The sequence below is a fragment of the Sylvia atricapilla genome, chromosome 8 (genome assembly GCF_009819655.1).
Source record: "Sylvia atricapilla isolate bSylAtr1 chromosome 8, bSylAtr1.pri, whole genome shotgun sequence".
In the NCBI taxonomy this organism is placed as follows: Eukaryota; Metazoa; Chordata; class Aves; order Passeriformes; family Sylviidae; genus Sylvia; species Sylvia atricapilla.
The window spans coordinates 6,843,316-6,859,281 of NC_089147.1; the positions used below are offsets into that span (position 1 = coordinate 6,843,316).

Consider the following 15,966-nt stretch of genomic DNA (forward strand, 5'->3'; position numbering starts at 1 on the left):
GTTAAAGCAACATTCCCTCATATCTAGTAATTGTAATGAAAATAAATTGAGATTTACCAGAAAATTAAGAACCTGATTCTCACTAAGAAGAAAAAATTTACTTCTGCAGAGATTAGTTTTTATTTCTGAATTTGTTTTAACAGATGGAAGTAGTAACTTATAAAGGCACTGGAAATGTGTCCTGAACACAATGCACACTTTGCTGCACATTCAGAAATAATTTAGTGGAGCAAAGTGTTCTTTTTTGATTTTGCCAAATCCTCAACCTGGTATATAACTCTTCTTTAAAATATGTACTCTGCGGTCCATATTTTAAATCTCCAATAGAAAGGACTCAAGGAATGCTGCTGTGGCTAAAGGAAGAACAGTGTAGGGAAAAATGCTGCATGGGTCTTGACAGATTTTATCCTGGGCCTCCTCTTCAGTAAATCTCTGGTAATACAGGAGAGGTGTGAGCAAATTCCATTCTCTTTCTTCTGTCTATATCAGAAATAAATCTTTGACACTGAAACTTGGCAGTCTTTCTTATTTTTTATTTTTACATTTCACTGGGGAGTAGCGTACCAACCAGCTTCTGAAAGAGATTCTTCTTCCTTTTGAAAGCTGGATTCTTTTTTTCTTGCTGTGTGCTTTCTTGGTGGCTGGTGTCTAGCAGTTCTACAGATTATTAGGTAAGCTTCAAGTATTATGTATTGACAAATGCAAAGTGCAAGAGTATAAATTTCTGCTCTCAGTAGAACTGATTTAATTGTTTTTAAGTGGAATTTCTCTTGAGGCAGCAGCATAAACCCAGAATAGGAGAGCAGTGGTTAATTTGTCATTACTGAAAAGCAAAAATTCTGCAAATGAGTCATGAACTTGAAGTGTACAGTCTTCTTTTCATGAATCTGTAGGTGTCATGCATTTATTAAGGAAGGAATAGCAGCCAGTAACTATCAATTGGTCAGAAATACTTTAAAGCAATGCCTTCTGTAAGAGAGTGTAGCTGAAATGCAAAATGTGCAGGAGTGCATTGTAGATGCAGACAAACTTTTTTGAGTTTGTCTTTCCCAGCGTATCTTTAGTTCTATTTTTTGAGTATTGCTCCCATTTATCTTGAATACTCTGTACTATGTGAATTTTGGCTAGGGGTCTTGCCTAGTGTACAGGTTTATTCTTATTTGGTTATTGTTAGTAGTGCAATTTTTTGTTATTTAAGAATTTCAGAAAATCGTATTTTAGCCACACTGCTTTATGGTTGGTATGTCAACTGAGTAAGTATCACTGAAATATGGAGGCATCACTGATATCCATTTTGAAGTGTCTCAGTGCTCATTGGAAATGTTTCATCTTTGTGTTAATTTAGCCATATCTCATTTTTTGATACTTCTGAATGTCTGTATACTGCTTTGGGATTGTTTTGTTTATTATGGGGGTTTTTTTTCCCTTTTTTTTTTTTTTAAGCACAGTTATTTGTAACATAGAGTTTGAACTTCTGTTGGAAAAAAAGTTGTTTATCCAGGCAGAGACTTAACCAAGAAGTTGGCCTAGCTTGGCTCCAGTCCTCATCAGTGTCCTCAGAGCTTCACTATTTGTGTGAGGTTTTATAAGTTGTATTTATTTCTCAGGCATTTTATGGTGTTGACAAATTCTTTGTTCAATTTTCAATTAAATGAGCGAGTTGTGAATTCTTTGGGGAAGGTAATTTGCCACATCCCATGCAAGCTGGGTTTCTGGTGGCAGAGGAGAGAAGCAGGAAAGGGGAATAAAAAGATGTTGGGTTATGAAACCTGGCGAGTGCTCTGCAGGAAGCTGCAGCAAGCCCGGGTGAAAAGCTCAGGGTTTCCGTGGGGTGAGTGGGTGTCAGGTCCCCCCAGAGCAGGGACAGTCCCCAGCAGGGCAGCCTGGCTGTCAGGAGCCTCCTGCTGCCATGGGTGTCCATGGGTGCTGCTGTGGGACCACCCTGTCCCTCTCCACTCACCTTTGGGATGGGTGCATCTTGCCACCATTGCCACTTGTCCCTAGCAGGGCTGGCTTCACCCCTGTGACCACAGCTCTGGCAGCTGCCCTGGAGAAGGGCCTGCAAAAAAGCTGATATTCTCCGTGGTAGCAAGCACTTCACTCTCTGTGTAATAAAACCATAGCTCTTCCAATAATTATTAACAACTCATTAGTGGATGTTATCATTATGTTCAGACTATGATCCTTGCATGCCATTTTTAACCTTGGATTGCTTTCTATGCAAAATACTGTTTCAACTTAGAAATGTGCCCTTTTATGAAAATGGTAAAAAATCAGTGGTGCTTCTGCTGAAAGCATCTAAATTACAGTTAATTTTGATGTTTGTTTGAGTTAATAGTGTGGATTTACCTGAGGTTTAATTACTTTGCAATGCTCTTGATCAAATTGTATGAAAATATCCAAATCACAGGCTGGTTTTGTGGACTTCAGGAGTTCATGATGAAGGGTAAGCTGTGCATGATGAACACACTTGTTTATTCATTATTTTTATAACTCCTAAGTAAAAAAATAAAGTATTGATAGTTTAGCTTTCTTAGCACCCAAGTTGTCTTTTTTTCTTTCCTTTTTCATGCAAAAAAGGCAATTCCTTTTTTAATGTATTTTAATATATGCATGGATGTCTCTGCCGAAATGTAAAACTGAACACAAATAATTGAAAATTATCAATTTTAAGGTAAATCCATTGGTTTCTTGGTAGTTGATTTGAATTAATTAAGTTTTATTAATCAGAGGTCATGGGAATGGTAAAATTAGAAGTGTTTTGCCATCATAGTGCTGCCGTGGATTTACAAACTGCAATTTTCCAGTCCAGATCTGATTTCTTTTTTTCCATTTCTAATCTCCTTTTCCTTCCCATCTTTATATACACAGGTTTTTTTTACTCCTTTGTTTTTCCCCCACTAAACCCTGACTGAATATAATTTTTCTGGTAGATTTTTTTAGTGTGTTGTAGACGTTATAAAATATTGAACTCTGGTGTGAGGGAAGTGGCTATATAACATGGGGAGCAAGCTGATGATTAAATTTGTAATTTTGTATCCTGAAGCTTTGCTGTTGGGAATTTTGTTGGGTTTGCTCTTCTTTTTACTGTGAGGTATTTCACCATTCACCACATTGCACCTCTTTTTTCTATAGAGTTCTAATGTCTTAAGCCTGTAGGCTTTCAAAAGAAATATTTTTAAAAGTATCACTTAAAAGAGAAATCTCAGACTTTGGAATACTTAGTACTGAATGTGCCATTTATGAACAATGCCTTTTTTGGGCTGTTTCACCTATGCCCTTACGGTGATGATGAAAAAAGTGTATTACTATGGTCTGAATCAAGTATTCAAGTTACTTCACAAGTTTTCATCAACTTCTTGGATGCATATTTCTTTTTCTTTTATAGTAATGGTCATTGAAATTATTAAGCTGAATTATTCCTACCTTCCTCAGTATGGCTTTTATTTAAAGTTAGATTTCTTTCTCAAGCCTTGTACGGTATTGACTAATCCTTTGTTCAATTTTGAATTTAATGAGTGAGTTCTGAACTCTTTGGAAGAGGTAATTGGTCACAGTCCCAAGCAAAGCTCTGTTCCTGGTGACAGAAGAGAGAAGGGGAAAAGGAAAGTAGAAAGACGTTGCTTTATGAAATCCTGTGGGTATTTTTCATATATATTTCACCAACTATCAATAAAATATGTTGCTAATTTAAAAATAACAGAGCATAAAACCAGAATGTATGAACTTATAGTGAGTGCTGAAGTAAAAGAAGTTTTTAAGCTTGACATAATTTCCTATTCGTTCTTTCACTTACCTTACAAAAGGGAGATGAGGACCTGGTATATATTACTTCCCTGAGCCAGAAGATACTGGAAAAAGAAAAAAAGAAAAAAAAAAAGGTCAAAAAGAATGAACTTTTACTTCAACTGTGGGTAGTGTTCTGCTTCTCTTGTAACTTTTTTTGGGTTTACTCCTAGTAAGCTGTTTTTGGAAGAATATTTCTTTTTAGCTCTTTTATGTGCTTCAGTGTTAGTGGTTTGAGATCTAAAATTGGTTTCTGGAGAAGACACAGTTACACAAATTGTTTTCTTGTCGTTCAGATAGCTGACTATAGGGAAAGGAAATGCTACTTTTTATTAGGCAACTCTGGTCACGTTGATTGCGTGGGAGAACACAGCAGACAAAGATCCATTCTGTGAAAAGTTCAGATGTTTGGATTTTCGTGAAGCGTTTTTAGAGGCTCGGTTGCAAAGCTGGTGGGTATGTGGATTCCAATTTACAGCTAATATTCTGTTTCTAAATCATTCCTTCAATCTGTTGGGAACTGATCTTTATGTGTATTAAAAATTATCTGGATTATTTTTCAAGTGCACAGGAGATAGAGCTGGGTATTGATTTATTTTGCAAAGTGAATTGTCGGTATTTGACTGAGCTGATGTAAAGATATTTTCAGTTAAATAGTTGTCACAATTTTTACAAGTGGTGGTCGAGGGTAACAGAATGAAAATCTGATTTCTAGGTGTGCTGTTGTCTTGGTGCTACTAATTAGATGTGACATTGAGCTGCTGTTTCACTGCCTGCCAGCGACTTGTGCCCTATAACCATAAATAAATTGATTTGATGTGATGTGTTCAACAAAATAACCAGAAATAGATGTATGGTCATGGAAACCTTTACTGGTTGTATAGTTGTGTGTTTATACTGCAGCGTTTTGTCCAGAATTTAATTGAAAACAACTCAGTGTGGTTTGGCTGCCTTTCTAGGTACAGAAAGATTATTATATACAAAACCTTGGCCTTCTTGCAGCAATTATTTGGAATAAGTAAAATACAAATCCTCATTTCTTCTGGCCATGGTAACATAGAATTTCAGAGAAGTGCCGGTCTGGTTTTACTGGGCAAAGGGTGGGGCTAGGGCTTGTATGCAACAGGAACTTCATTTTGATACAGATGGGTCTTCTGTTTAATCTCTGAAGAGCTGTTAAGATCACGAATCATTTGCCTACATCTGCTTTAGTTCCTTTGGACTTAGCTAGTTCAGTGGGAATGTGGGAGTCTGAACACTCAGTGGTCACACAGGGTATTATTCAGGCTTGTGCTTCGCTTTAATAGCCATCTAGCCATTAATGCTGATGAGAAATGTACCAGTTGCCGAGAAGATAGTGTGTTTTTGCAGAAATAACAAACTGTTCTTTAAAGTTCTATGATATTTCAAATTGTAGGATTATGGAGGTTCTAGGGGTGTATGTGAGGTTCCTGTTGCTTTGGCTGTGTTATTTATAAGACTGTAATTTGTATTACTTGCAGTCTTAATGCTTTGTTTGTGAGAGTGTAGCTTTTCTGTCAGAAAAGTAACTTCTAAGCCCTTTAAAATGTGACTTTTAAGCGCATTATTGAAATCTAGGAGTTACTACTTTTAAGTGTGTATAAATTATATTGTATATCTTATTTCCATGGAGACTAGCATCTGTGATGCATGTTGTTGTAATCACAGTGGATAATAACTTCTCATATTTTTAGTTTTGATGGCAGTATCCATGTCAGTATTCAGGTAGTTAATGCTGCTGGGTCCAATAGTCAGAATTGCCAAGCAGTTTCTCTGTGTGGAGAAAACTCTTCGCTGTGTCTGTTATTTCCATCATAAAGAACTTTACCTGAAAGTCCAATATTTTGAGTTTATTGCAGGAAGATTAATAGTAGCTGTCTTACCACGATTGGTTAGATACTTCCAAGATACTTATATGTTTTAAAAGGTTTACTTTTAATGCATACACTTGAATGTTTCACCAGTTTTTTTGCTTCTGTCTCAGAAATGAACAAACCCCTGTGTTGAGCTCTCTCATGTGCACATATTCACAGTGCATAAACTCACAGGTTCTTATCAATCTTGTTGTCTGTAATTTGCAATGCAGTGATTCATAAGAAGGTAAAGTTTTTATTGGTTTGATGTCACACATGGTATTATTAATGAACTTAATAACATTATTTCAGTATTTCTTACCAGACTACTGGAGTTTTGCACAAAATATTTATATGATGATCAAGTAATGCTTAAGCAATATTGGAGGAAGCCTTTTACCTATCAAAGGCTTATATGGTGGTATAACAGTAGGAAAAAAATTAGATTTTCCATTTCTTCAGAGCCAAAGGAAATCATCAAAGTTGGGTTTAATAAACACTAAAAGGATGTCAGAGCACTTAAAGAAGAGCTACGCTGGTGTTTGTGCTTAAATTGCTCTGCAAAGAATTGTTCCACCTAAAGCTGAAGGCCTTTATTTTACCTGCTTTGGACACGTCAAAGTTAAATGCAGGTTTTCTGCTGCCTTGTTTGCCTTTAACTCCTCCATTCAAGTCGTGTAATTGCTGGAAGAATGCCCCAGCAATTCACAATAATTGCTGAACAGTTTGCTTTTTGCATGTCGTGTAACCCGCTTCACCATGCGAATTTTTTAGGGGTAGCTTAGCCAAAGAGTACCTGCAATGTGTCAGAAGTATTTGGGAAAATAAGATACAGCTCCTGAAGAAAAATCCTCATTTTGTTCAGGAACAAGCCTCTTCTGGATTTTGCTGATGTCAAATGTTTTCAGTGCTCATCAGGCAGACATGCAGATGTTTAATTTTCCTATGATGAATTGTCGCATTTATTTTCAGAAAAATAGCTCATGATGGTGAAGTTAGACATGTGCATAACATTTGCAGTATTGTGACCTTAATGAATTACTTATAAATATGATCTAGGTCCAATATGTAACTCATTTCAGAATGAAATTACCGTCATATTTTGTAACTTGGTTTTTTTGGGGTTTTACAAGTTATCGTGTAGAACAGAAAGTGAGTCCCACTGGCTCTCTATTTAAGATGACCAGTAAAGAAAATATCAAGACCTTTTTCCTTAAATACACTTCATCCTAAAAGTAAACCAAACCAAATGAGAAAAATGCAGTTTTCATCTGAGATCGCTGTGTCTCCCCATGCACAGACCACAGTTCCACAAGGCTGCGAAGATTGTAACAGTGAAAGATAGAACATCCTACTTCCCTTTTTACACTGTTTTATACTCATCAAAAATCTGGTTTTCCTTACAGTCCACGAAACAGCTGGTGGCTATTCATTCAGTGACACTCAATGAGACACCAAGGTGTAGCCAGCCCTATAAAGCTGCTCCAGCTGATAGGGTATGGAATGCAAATATGTGTCAAAAATGTAGAATTGCAAAATGGGCAATGTTGAATCAAAGGAAAAAAGCTGTAGAACTTAATTTTCTGTTATTGTACTGGATATTTTCTGATATTTGTACTAGAAGAATCGTGTGAGTATTTAGTCTCAAGATGATTTTGAGTGTTTGCTGATTGCTGTGTTTTACTGCTGAAAATTATTTTCAGGACAGAATGTGTTGTTCAGAGGTTTTGGAGAGAAAGGTGAGCAAAGTGAAAAGTTGACTTTTCCTAGTGGATTAGGCAAGGTCTGCTCAGGACAGCTGTGAATACAGAAAAGCCCTCCTGGCTCACGGGGTTTCAGCACAGAGTAAGAGCTGCAGTGGTGGAAAGTAGAACACCAGGTTAAGCTAAAAACTAATGAATTAAGACTAAAATTTGGTCCAGAAACCCACTACAAATACTACAATAAATATCACATAGAAGTAACAAAGGTTTAACTATCAAGTAAGTGGCACAGAACGGAAAGAGAAATTAAGAAGATGTGCTTGAATTTTTTTTTTTTTTCTGGTGATACCTCCTTACGGTAAAAGTCCATTTTAGTAGCTTTTCCAAACTTGTTTTGGTTTTGCATGTTAAATTTTTAATAGTATCATCAAATTTCTTCTTTCAGGCATAATGGGCATAAGAATATCTTTTTGCCCATTGCTCAGTTATGACTGTGGAAGGAATGGTGCAAAAACAATAATTGGGATTGCTAGTCAACAGGATTTTTTTTATAATCAGGCGATAGTTTCTTTTTGAATTCTGATTGAAAGTTCTAGGCTAGTTCTAAATATGCGTATATATGTATATATTTAAATGTTTAAATGTATTAATGAATGTAGTTATTTTGGAAGAATAATCACACACCAACTCTTCACCTACCACTCTGCGTATTTAGAAGAAATACGTATTCATTCAACATACTTGTCTGATATGTTTTGCCAAAATATTAAAAAAATGGGGGGACAAATCAAAATGTTGAAATTAACTGAATCAATGTAAATCTGGGAATAGTAGAAAAATCCTTTAAAATTTCCACTTGACTGATTCTAAAGACATGTAAACTTCTTTGGTATGGAGGAAGGATCACATAGCAAGGAAGAGTATGTTAGTTATTGTCATGGAAGTATATAAATTGTGGAACAGTAGCAGTTTTAGATTTAGGATTTAGATTCAATTATGGGAAAAAATAAATCAGATTTTTATTGAAGCAGTCTTTTATTAATTATTTGAAAAAAATAATTTCACAAATTGGTAACTTAATTTCCAGGTTTGTAAATGTGTTTTCAAGTATATGTTGGTTTCTTAGAAGGGTGTATTGCTTTTAGCCGTAATGTACACTGATGTTTTAAGTAGCCACTGTATTATATTTTACGTTACATTACCATCAGTATTTTTCTAATGAGTGATTTGTAATGCCTATTTCTAGTGGAGAGGAAAATAAGTCAATTTTCTGTGCAGAATTAACTTGAAGGGATTATTTCCTTCCTTTTCATTGTTTGTCATACTGTATAGTTTAGTTTTTCTATAAATTGTTACAGCCTTTTATTTTATTTAAACCTGTCAGCGTGTTTCAACATTTCTGAACCTGCCAAAGGAAATCCACAGATTAAATCTGGAGTTGGAGGCACATCCACAAATCTGCAGCATTATACCTGTGCATGTGTAAGACATGACAGTGAACACAGTGTATAACTGATAATTAGGGCATACTTTTATTTTTACTGAACTCTTTAAACGTCCCAAGAACAGGGTTAGCTCTTGAATGCACGGAAAACGTTTCTCTTTCTGTAATTGGGAGTTTTCTCTATGCCAGGGAAACGAAAGCATTTCTGTCATCATGGATTCCTTAGTTCAGGTTTACATCAGAGCACGTCTGGACAGGAGGGCTGGAGAAGAGGTTTGGAAAAGGCTTGTGCTACACTAGCATGAGCTCTCTCTTTAGGCTTCAGGGCTGTGTCACAAGGAGGAGAATCTACTCCTTTTCTAAAGCATAGATTGAAATCCTCCCAGAATATTAAAAGAAAATTATTTTATTTCCTTTGTGTCCAGTGTTTCTAAGGAACAGATCATGAGTTTGGTAATAGCCATTTCCTTTTACTACCTCCTCTCTCCTGTAAATAATCTCACAGTTTCTTTGCTGTGCAGCTCATATATAATAACTTTATTCAATAATAAGGTTGAAAAAAGCTGTAATACTAAAGTCAATGTTTTAAGGATGTTTGCCAAAAACCTTTTTTCAATAATACAAACAACTGAGTCTTCCGAAGAGAAGAAACTGCTTCTCAATTTTGGACTTTAATGTTTTGGGGGATTTTGACATGAAATATTCCTTCCCCTCCTCTCGGCATATGCTGGATTATCTGGGAAAATGTAATACTTTACATATTCACAGACATTTTCACTTCTTTTTCCTCAAAAGGCATTATACTATACCTTGCAAGAATGCATAAGGTCCCCTTTGGCAACTCCGATGGTTTGGCCAAAAAAATTTTTTTTTTATCTGTCATACAGCACTGACATGGGTTCAGTTTCTGTTACATAGACAGTGTTACTTACCCTGCTGGGGAATATGAACAGTTTGGAAAAACAGTGTTCTTCTAGTTGATGTAAAGTAAGTAAAATAAGATTTCTTATTTGTGCTTGGGTGATCAAGCTTTTCTTAGCATTTATTCAAAAGAATGTGACTTGCTTACTAAATTCTAGTAAAGATTTATGATGTTAATATTGACAAATAGTTAAGCAAATTTAGACTATTAGAAATTATTTTACAGCTTAAAATTAAGCTTACGAAAACAACATTTTCCTTTTTAGTTCCTGAAAATAAGCAGTTTGGTTTAAAAGCAAAAGTCTTATGCTCTAATTATCCTGATATGGCTTAATTTTGTGATCTTCTATTTTCGTATGCACCTAAGAGTTTTTAAAGTTTAGCTGAACAATGTTGCACTGCTGGTAAGAGATTGTCATACACATTTTCCTAGATGTTATAATCTCTGTATTTATTAATGGAGACATAATTTATTGTTATCTTGTCTTAGAAATTCTGGATGGAAATGCTGTGTCTAATGTTAACTTAGATTCTAGTTATGGGACTACAGTACTACTGGTGGCATCCTTACCTCTGAATCACATAATAGTGTAACTTCATATATACCGTTTTGGAATAAATAGTGAACGAGATGGCATCACATTTGTCTGTTGCCTGTAAAAGGGATGTTTATTTATCCCATTATATTTGTTAATTATTTCAGACTGATAATTTCATGAAGCATTTGACGATTAAAACTGCATTGTGTTTTGACACTCGTGTAAATATTTGGCCATTTAAATGACACTAGCAAGCTATAAACTTCTAATTAATCACTGTGGAGAAGTGGAGTTCAGTACTGGTATGTTTGAAAAGGTTTGGAAAAATTGATTTTCACTGACATTCGACTGCTAGGCTTTCAGAACAACTAGGCTGAGGCAAGGAAGGGCTGTGAGACACAAGCTCATTTTCTCCTTGTATTGTGTTTCCAGAGCATACATCCAATACTGAACTGAAAGTAGCGCTGGAGTTGTGCTCTGCAGTGCCTCATACACTGGTGCATATAAACGAACTGAAGCCTGTACTGTGGAATCAATGCTTGTGAACTTTGTCCTGTAAAAGTCAAGTGTTCACGGCTCCACATCAAAATGTTCTATTAATTTTAAAGTTAATGGACATCTTGTGTCTTCTTGTTTTATTGTTGGGTTTGGGGGGGTTTTAATAATAAAACACTAAGGAAATTACTTTTTTTTTTTTTTTTCTCACCAGGATAGTAATTCCTGTTTTGTTGTGTCTTAATCTCAGCAAGTATTAAATAAATAGTCTGAAGATTGCTTGCCTTTTTTTTTTTTTTAAAAAAAAAGGGCACATTTTCTATGTTCTGAGATGCAGTTTAAATATTTCAGTGTAAAATTGACTGAATGTGCACTGAATGTGTGCCTGTCACTGACAATGAAGTATTCATATCTACTTCATCTTGCTCCGTATTTAAGTAACTACTAAGGCTTGCAGGAACTGGTAAAACAGAGCTATTAATTAGATCAAATTAAAAGAAACTTGCTTCAATATGATATAGCTAATTGGTTAAAATTTCGCTTTTTCCTGGGTGCAGCTGTTAGTTTTTCTGCCTTGCAGCAAGGTTTCTGGATAATAAATGTCCTTTCATTATCAGCAATTTTCTTCCAAGCTCTGTGTCATTTAGCCGATTTTCATCCTCCTCGTGTTTTGTCTTCTAATAGGTCTTTGGCTCTTCACATTTATTATCAAGTCTTAATTTGAGGGGGAAGACAGAAAGGCATAAAGTTGCTGTGTTGGGTGTACAAAGATGTTTGGGTCTGTGAGTGAACTTGTCGGGGTGGAGGGTGTTTGAGAGCTCCAAATGATCTTCACCTGCATTCATCGTAGCCTGAGATAGTGTGGTGTTCCTTGCAGTTTCCAGAAAGAACAATCAAGGAAACTATTCATCTGGTTTGGGTTGATAAATAAAACCACTTTACCTCATGAGAAAGCTTGTGACTGTGCCAAAGTTAATAAAAAAGTTGAGATGAACTTTGCTTGTTACGTTCAAAGGCACTCTCCTTCCAAAAGCAGCTTTCCATCAGATACTGCTGGAATATTGGAAGTCTCCTTGCCATCAGTGAGTCATACATGTTGTAATCTGCAGGCTGTGTCCCTGCATGGGAGCCAAATGTTCAGAGATACCTACATATCTTGGGTCCCAGCTGTCCCTCATTTCTTTCATGTGGTCTCTCCCTGGAGGAGGAGGGAAGGGTGAAATGCTGGGATTCACCTCAGGGGTTTCTGGTCTTTGCACTACAGAATATTTTCACTGTTAAGTCATCCCCTATGTAGTTCTGCTCAAATAAGTCCTTGGATTCAAAGGAAGCTCAAGAGCATCAGAGTCTGTACTGACAAATGCTTTAAAAAACCCTTTTGGTAACTTTTTTTCCTTTTTACTGTCTAATAATGCCCTTTCTCTATATCTGCTCATCATGCACTTTGCCATGATTGCAAGTAACAACAGTGATTAGAGGTCATTGCTGCCTTTCTTCATAAAGTCAGATGTTGCAACACAGCTCTTCCTCCTGACGTTCTCTTTCAGACAAGACTTGTGACTTTCTGGAGAAATCTTATCACTCTGGCCCTTTCTTTGAATGGATGAGAAAAATACCAACTGTGAAAGAAAGGAGTAGGTTTGCCTGAGGTGACTCCTGTGACCGCGTTGTGGTGTCCACTTTTCTTCAGTAGTTGGGTGTTTTTCTGCTCTGCTCAGAGCCTTGAGTGGTCAAGAGTTTGTCTCATGTTGTGGACAAACTCACAGCAACATCTCTTCTGCTGCCATGTAGAGCTAACAGGATGTCCTCCCTGGATAGCCCATGACTCTCAAACATCTTGTCTTACTAATGAACTCCAGTTCTGGCCTTTGAGATACAGAACTAATGTAAGATTTCAGAAGAAACTATATACAGTCAAAATAGATTACTTCCTAAAGGACTGTAATTAAATGGCAGAATAACAGGATGTTAAAAGAAAAACCATATTGAAGTTTTTGTTGGGGTGGATTTTTTTTTCCCCTACAGTGTTCTGAGCATCCATTTCTTTCCTGGAATTCTCTCACTAAACAGCTTTCTACTTCAGTGCACTAACAGAAATTAGGGGGAGAAGTGGTTATAATTTGTTTTTCAGCCCTTTGTAATTTTCATGTTTGTCAGCATTCCTTAAATGCGAGTTTACTTCCTGGTCTTCATTATGATGGTTCCTCTTCTATTCAAACACAATGATTTGGAAATATCTTTTTGAGCTTAATCACTTCGAGCGAGACTTAGAAAAGAACCATCATAGGAAAACTGAGATTTAAGTACTTGGACTCCGAGCAAAGCTCAGAAATAATGGTTTCCTCATTGTTTGATAAGAATGTGCAGTTACATTATTGTGATCTTTGGATGTTGTTTTTGTTGCAGCTTTGCATGCTGCCAAAGCAAATTCATGTCATTTGTGTTTTTGACAGTTAAAATATTCAATTAGTGTTGTTTGAAATTGCAGTAATTGTTTGTGTTGTTTCCATACAGCGCATTGCAACATTTGTGAATTGCTAGCTTAAAGCTATATTGCATATAAAGGACTAAAGCAGAAGAGCAATTCTTTCTTAAAAAAAACCAAGTTTCTCTTCTTCCACAGGTGTTTCTAATACTTCTTTGTTTCTTAACACTTAGTATTTTGTTATTTAAATTTTTTGAAATTTAATTCTGTAACAGTAGTTTTGGTGTAAATGAGATGGCATTTAAATGAACAAAAATCAACCTGAAAACTCCATCACAGTTGTTTCTGTATGCAACTATTTACTTGTTTTATTCTGGAATAACCTTTAAGTCTTGGAACTGCAATTAACCTTATATTGGTCTTGTTATTCTTACATACATTACTGGGTATTAAAAACAGAAGTTTGAGAAAAAAGTAGGTGCCTGTAGGAAATGCAGGAAATAGTGACAAAGCTTAGAAAGTTAATACAAGTCTGCTTCTTCAAACTCAGTGCTGTTCTGTAACAAACTGCCAAGCAGCGCAGCATTTCTATTTCTGTAAAGAACTGAACTACAATTTTAAAAAAAACAAGATGCAGTACTATTAAGATTATAGAAAGGAATGACAGCCATGCAGCCAAGGAGAGAGCCATGGACTGAGCTAAGCAATCCACTTCCATCTGTGGAAAGCCAATGCACAAACTGAACAAACACATCCTCCAAAGAGGAGGATCAACTCCAGACAATTCAAACATCCACGTCTGAATAGCAACAAAGGAAATGCATGAGGCTGGAGGAGAAGGCTGTCTACCTGAACTCAGTAAATTGAAACCAAATATAAAATTTCCTGGGGAGATTTCTACACTATCTGCCTCTCTCTTCTTGGGAATCAAAAAAGCAAATTAAATTTCTATCCTTGAAGCTGAAACATATTAGTTCTCCTTTCAAATAGAATATGTGTTGATGGAATGATGGTAGACAGTCATTTGAAACAATCTAAAAGGAATGTGCTTTAGGGGGAAAAATGGTATTGTTAAATTCATTAAGGACTGCTTTTATTAGGAAAAAAGTTGCCAAAGATCTCGGATGCTGAGGTCTGTAAATATTTGATCGCTATCTAGGTCTGTCATATGAAAGTCAGCTGCAGAGTTAGCACCTCAGTTGTCCTTTTTTTGGGTTTAGTTTTTTTGAAAAGGGTGTTTGAGTTTAAATTTTAATTGTATTTATTTTGCAAGATAAGTATAAGGAAAGAGTTTGCTTCTTTGAAGAAACTTTTTAGGCTATTGTTAATTGAGATTTGTTCTGAATATACTTATGCAGTGTGTAAGTACAAAAGAGATTTGTCGCTCCAAACACCCTTTTATACAGACTACTGGAGAGCTGCTCATAGTGTTAGGCTTTATAACACAGATGGGCCACATTCAAAGTGATACCTAGATTGAGGGTACAGTGCTTCTAATAAAATGGATAATGAAGTTGTTTTTAATAGTAGTATTTTATTTAGGACTGGGACTTACTTCCAAAGGTGTAAACTTAGTTGGCACACAGTTAATCAATTAGGTGAAGTCAATGGATGCGTTTTTTAAATAATAACTTGTTTTTAATGTTAAAACTGTACAATTTTATTTAATTTTTATTTAAATTATTGTTAGTAGCCATGAATCCTTGCAGTCAGCTTTACTGAGATACTTTTGACTTCTTTCTCTGCAGGCAGAGCTTGTGAAAGGGAATCTGCAAAGCGTTGGGCTCACGCTGCGCCTTGTGCAGTCCAAGGAGGAGGACGCAGGGCACGTTGTCATCGAAACTGTGACTCCAAACTCACCTGCTGCAGCTGCTGATCTACAGAGAGGAGACAGACTGCTGGCAATTGGCAGTGAGTGATATGTCAGCTTTCCCAATAAGGGTCATCTTGTCATCTATGCAGTTCAGCTAACCTCCCTTTCTTAATAATTACAGTTGTGCTTGTCACTCAAAAGCTAACATTTATCTGTTTATGGTCACTTAAGGTCTTTGTTTGCTTGATTTATTTTCTTGCATATTTATTTACACCTTCTTAAGTAAAAGGCAAAACAAGCTTGAATAAACATTTGGCAACAACATTAAAAACAGAACAAACAACCAACAAAACAAAACAGCCAAAACATTAATGTGACTGGGCTAGCAGGAAGTTTAACCTTTTACAGAGGTTTTACAGACCAGAGCTTAAAGTCTACAATGAGTTATTTTGCTTAGGTAGTGCCTAAATAAATCCCCATTGCAATACTCCAGTAATTTAAAAAGGTTTTCAGTTCCTTTGAACAGATAACTGGCGATTGCTTTAGAACAAAGGAAAAGTCATTTTTAAATGATCCTCTGCATGACTGTATTTGGACTGTGTGCTCATTAAGATGTTTTGGCCTGGATGTAATTTGTAGATGCATCAAGTGGCTCTGAAAGTTCTGCTCAGGAAGATGGTTCAGCTCACTCCAGCCACACTGATAATGTAGCGTTATGCCCATATTTCGTTAACATACTGCAACTATTTTCATTTTTTGCCTGCTTCTGTTACAATTATAACTGTGTTTAAAGATACCCATCTTTTTTGAATCCTTTGTTTAATGTCTACTGTTGAAAAGTCCAAACTTACAGTAAGAGCAAGTTTAAAACTTTCCATATCAAATCAACATTACTGTTAGATTACAGTATTATTATGAACAGCAAACTGGAGTATTTATGTAATTATTTTTTCCAGCTCCATCTTT

At 36.0% G+C, this 15,966-nt stretch overlaps 1 protein-coding gene across 1 annotated transcript in view; it reads left to right on the forward strand.

Moving 5' to 3' along the window:
• PDZD8 (PDZ domain containing 8) overlaps positions 1-15,966 on the forward strand; it is a 52,987-nt gene that overhangs the window by 32,240 nt on the left and 4,781 nt on the right. Inside the window, exon 4 of the mRNA XM_066323512.1 lies at positions 14,936-15,098. Coding sequence (XP_066179609.1) covers positions 14,936-15,098 — 163 coding nt within the window. The remainder of the gene's footprint in view (positions 1-14,935; positions 15,099-15,966) is intronic.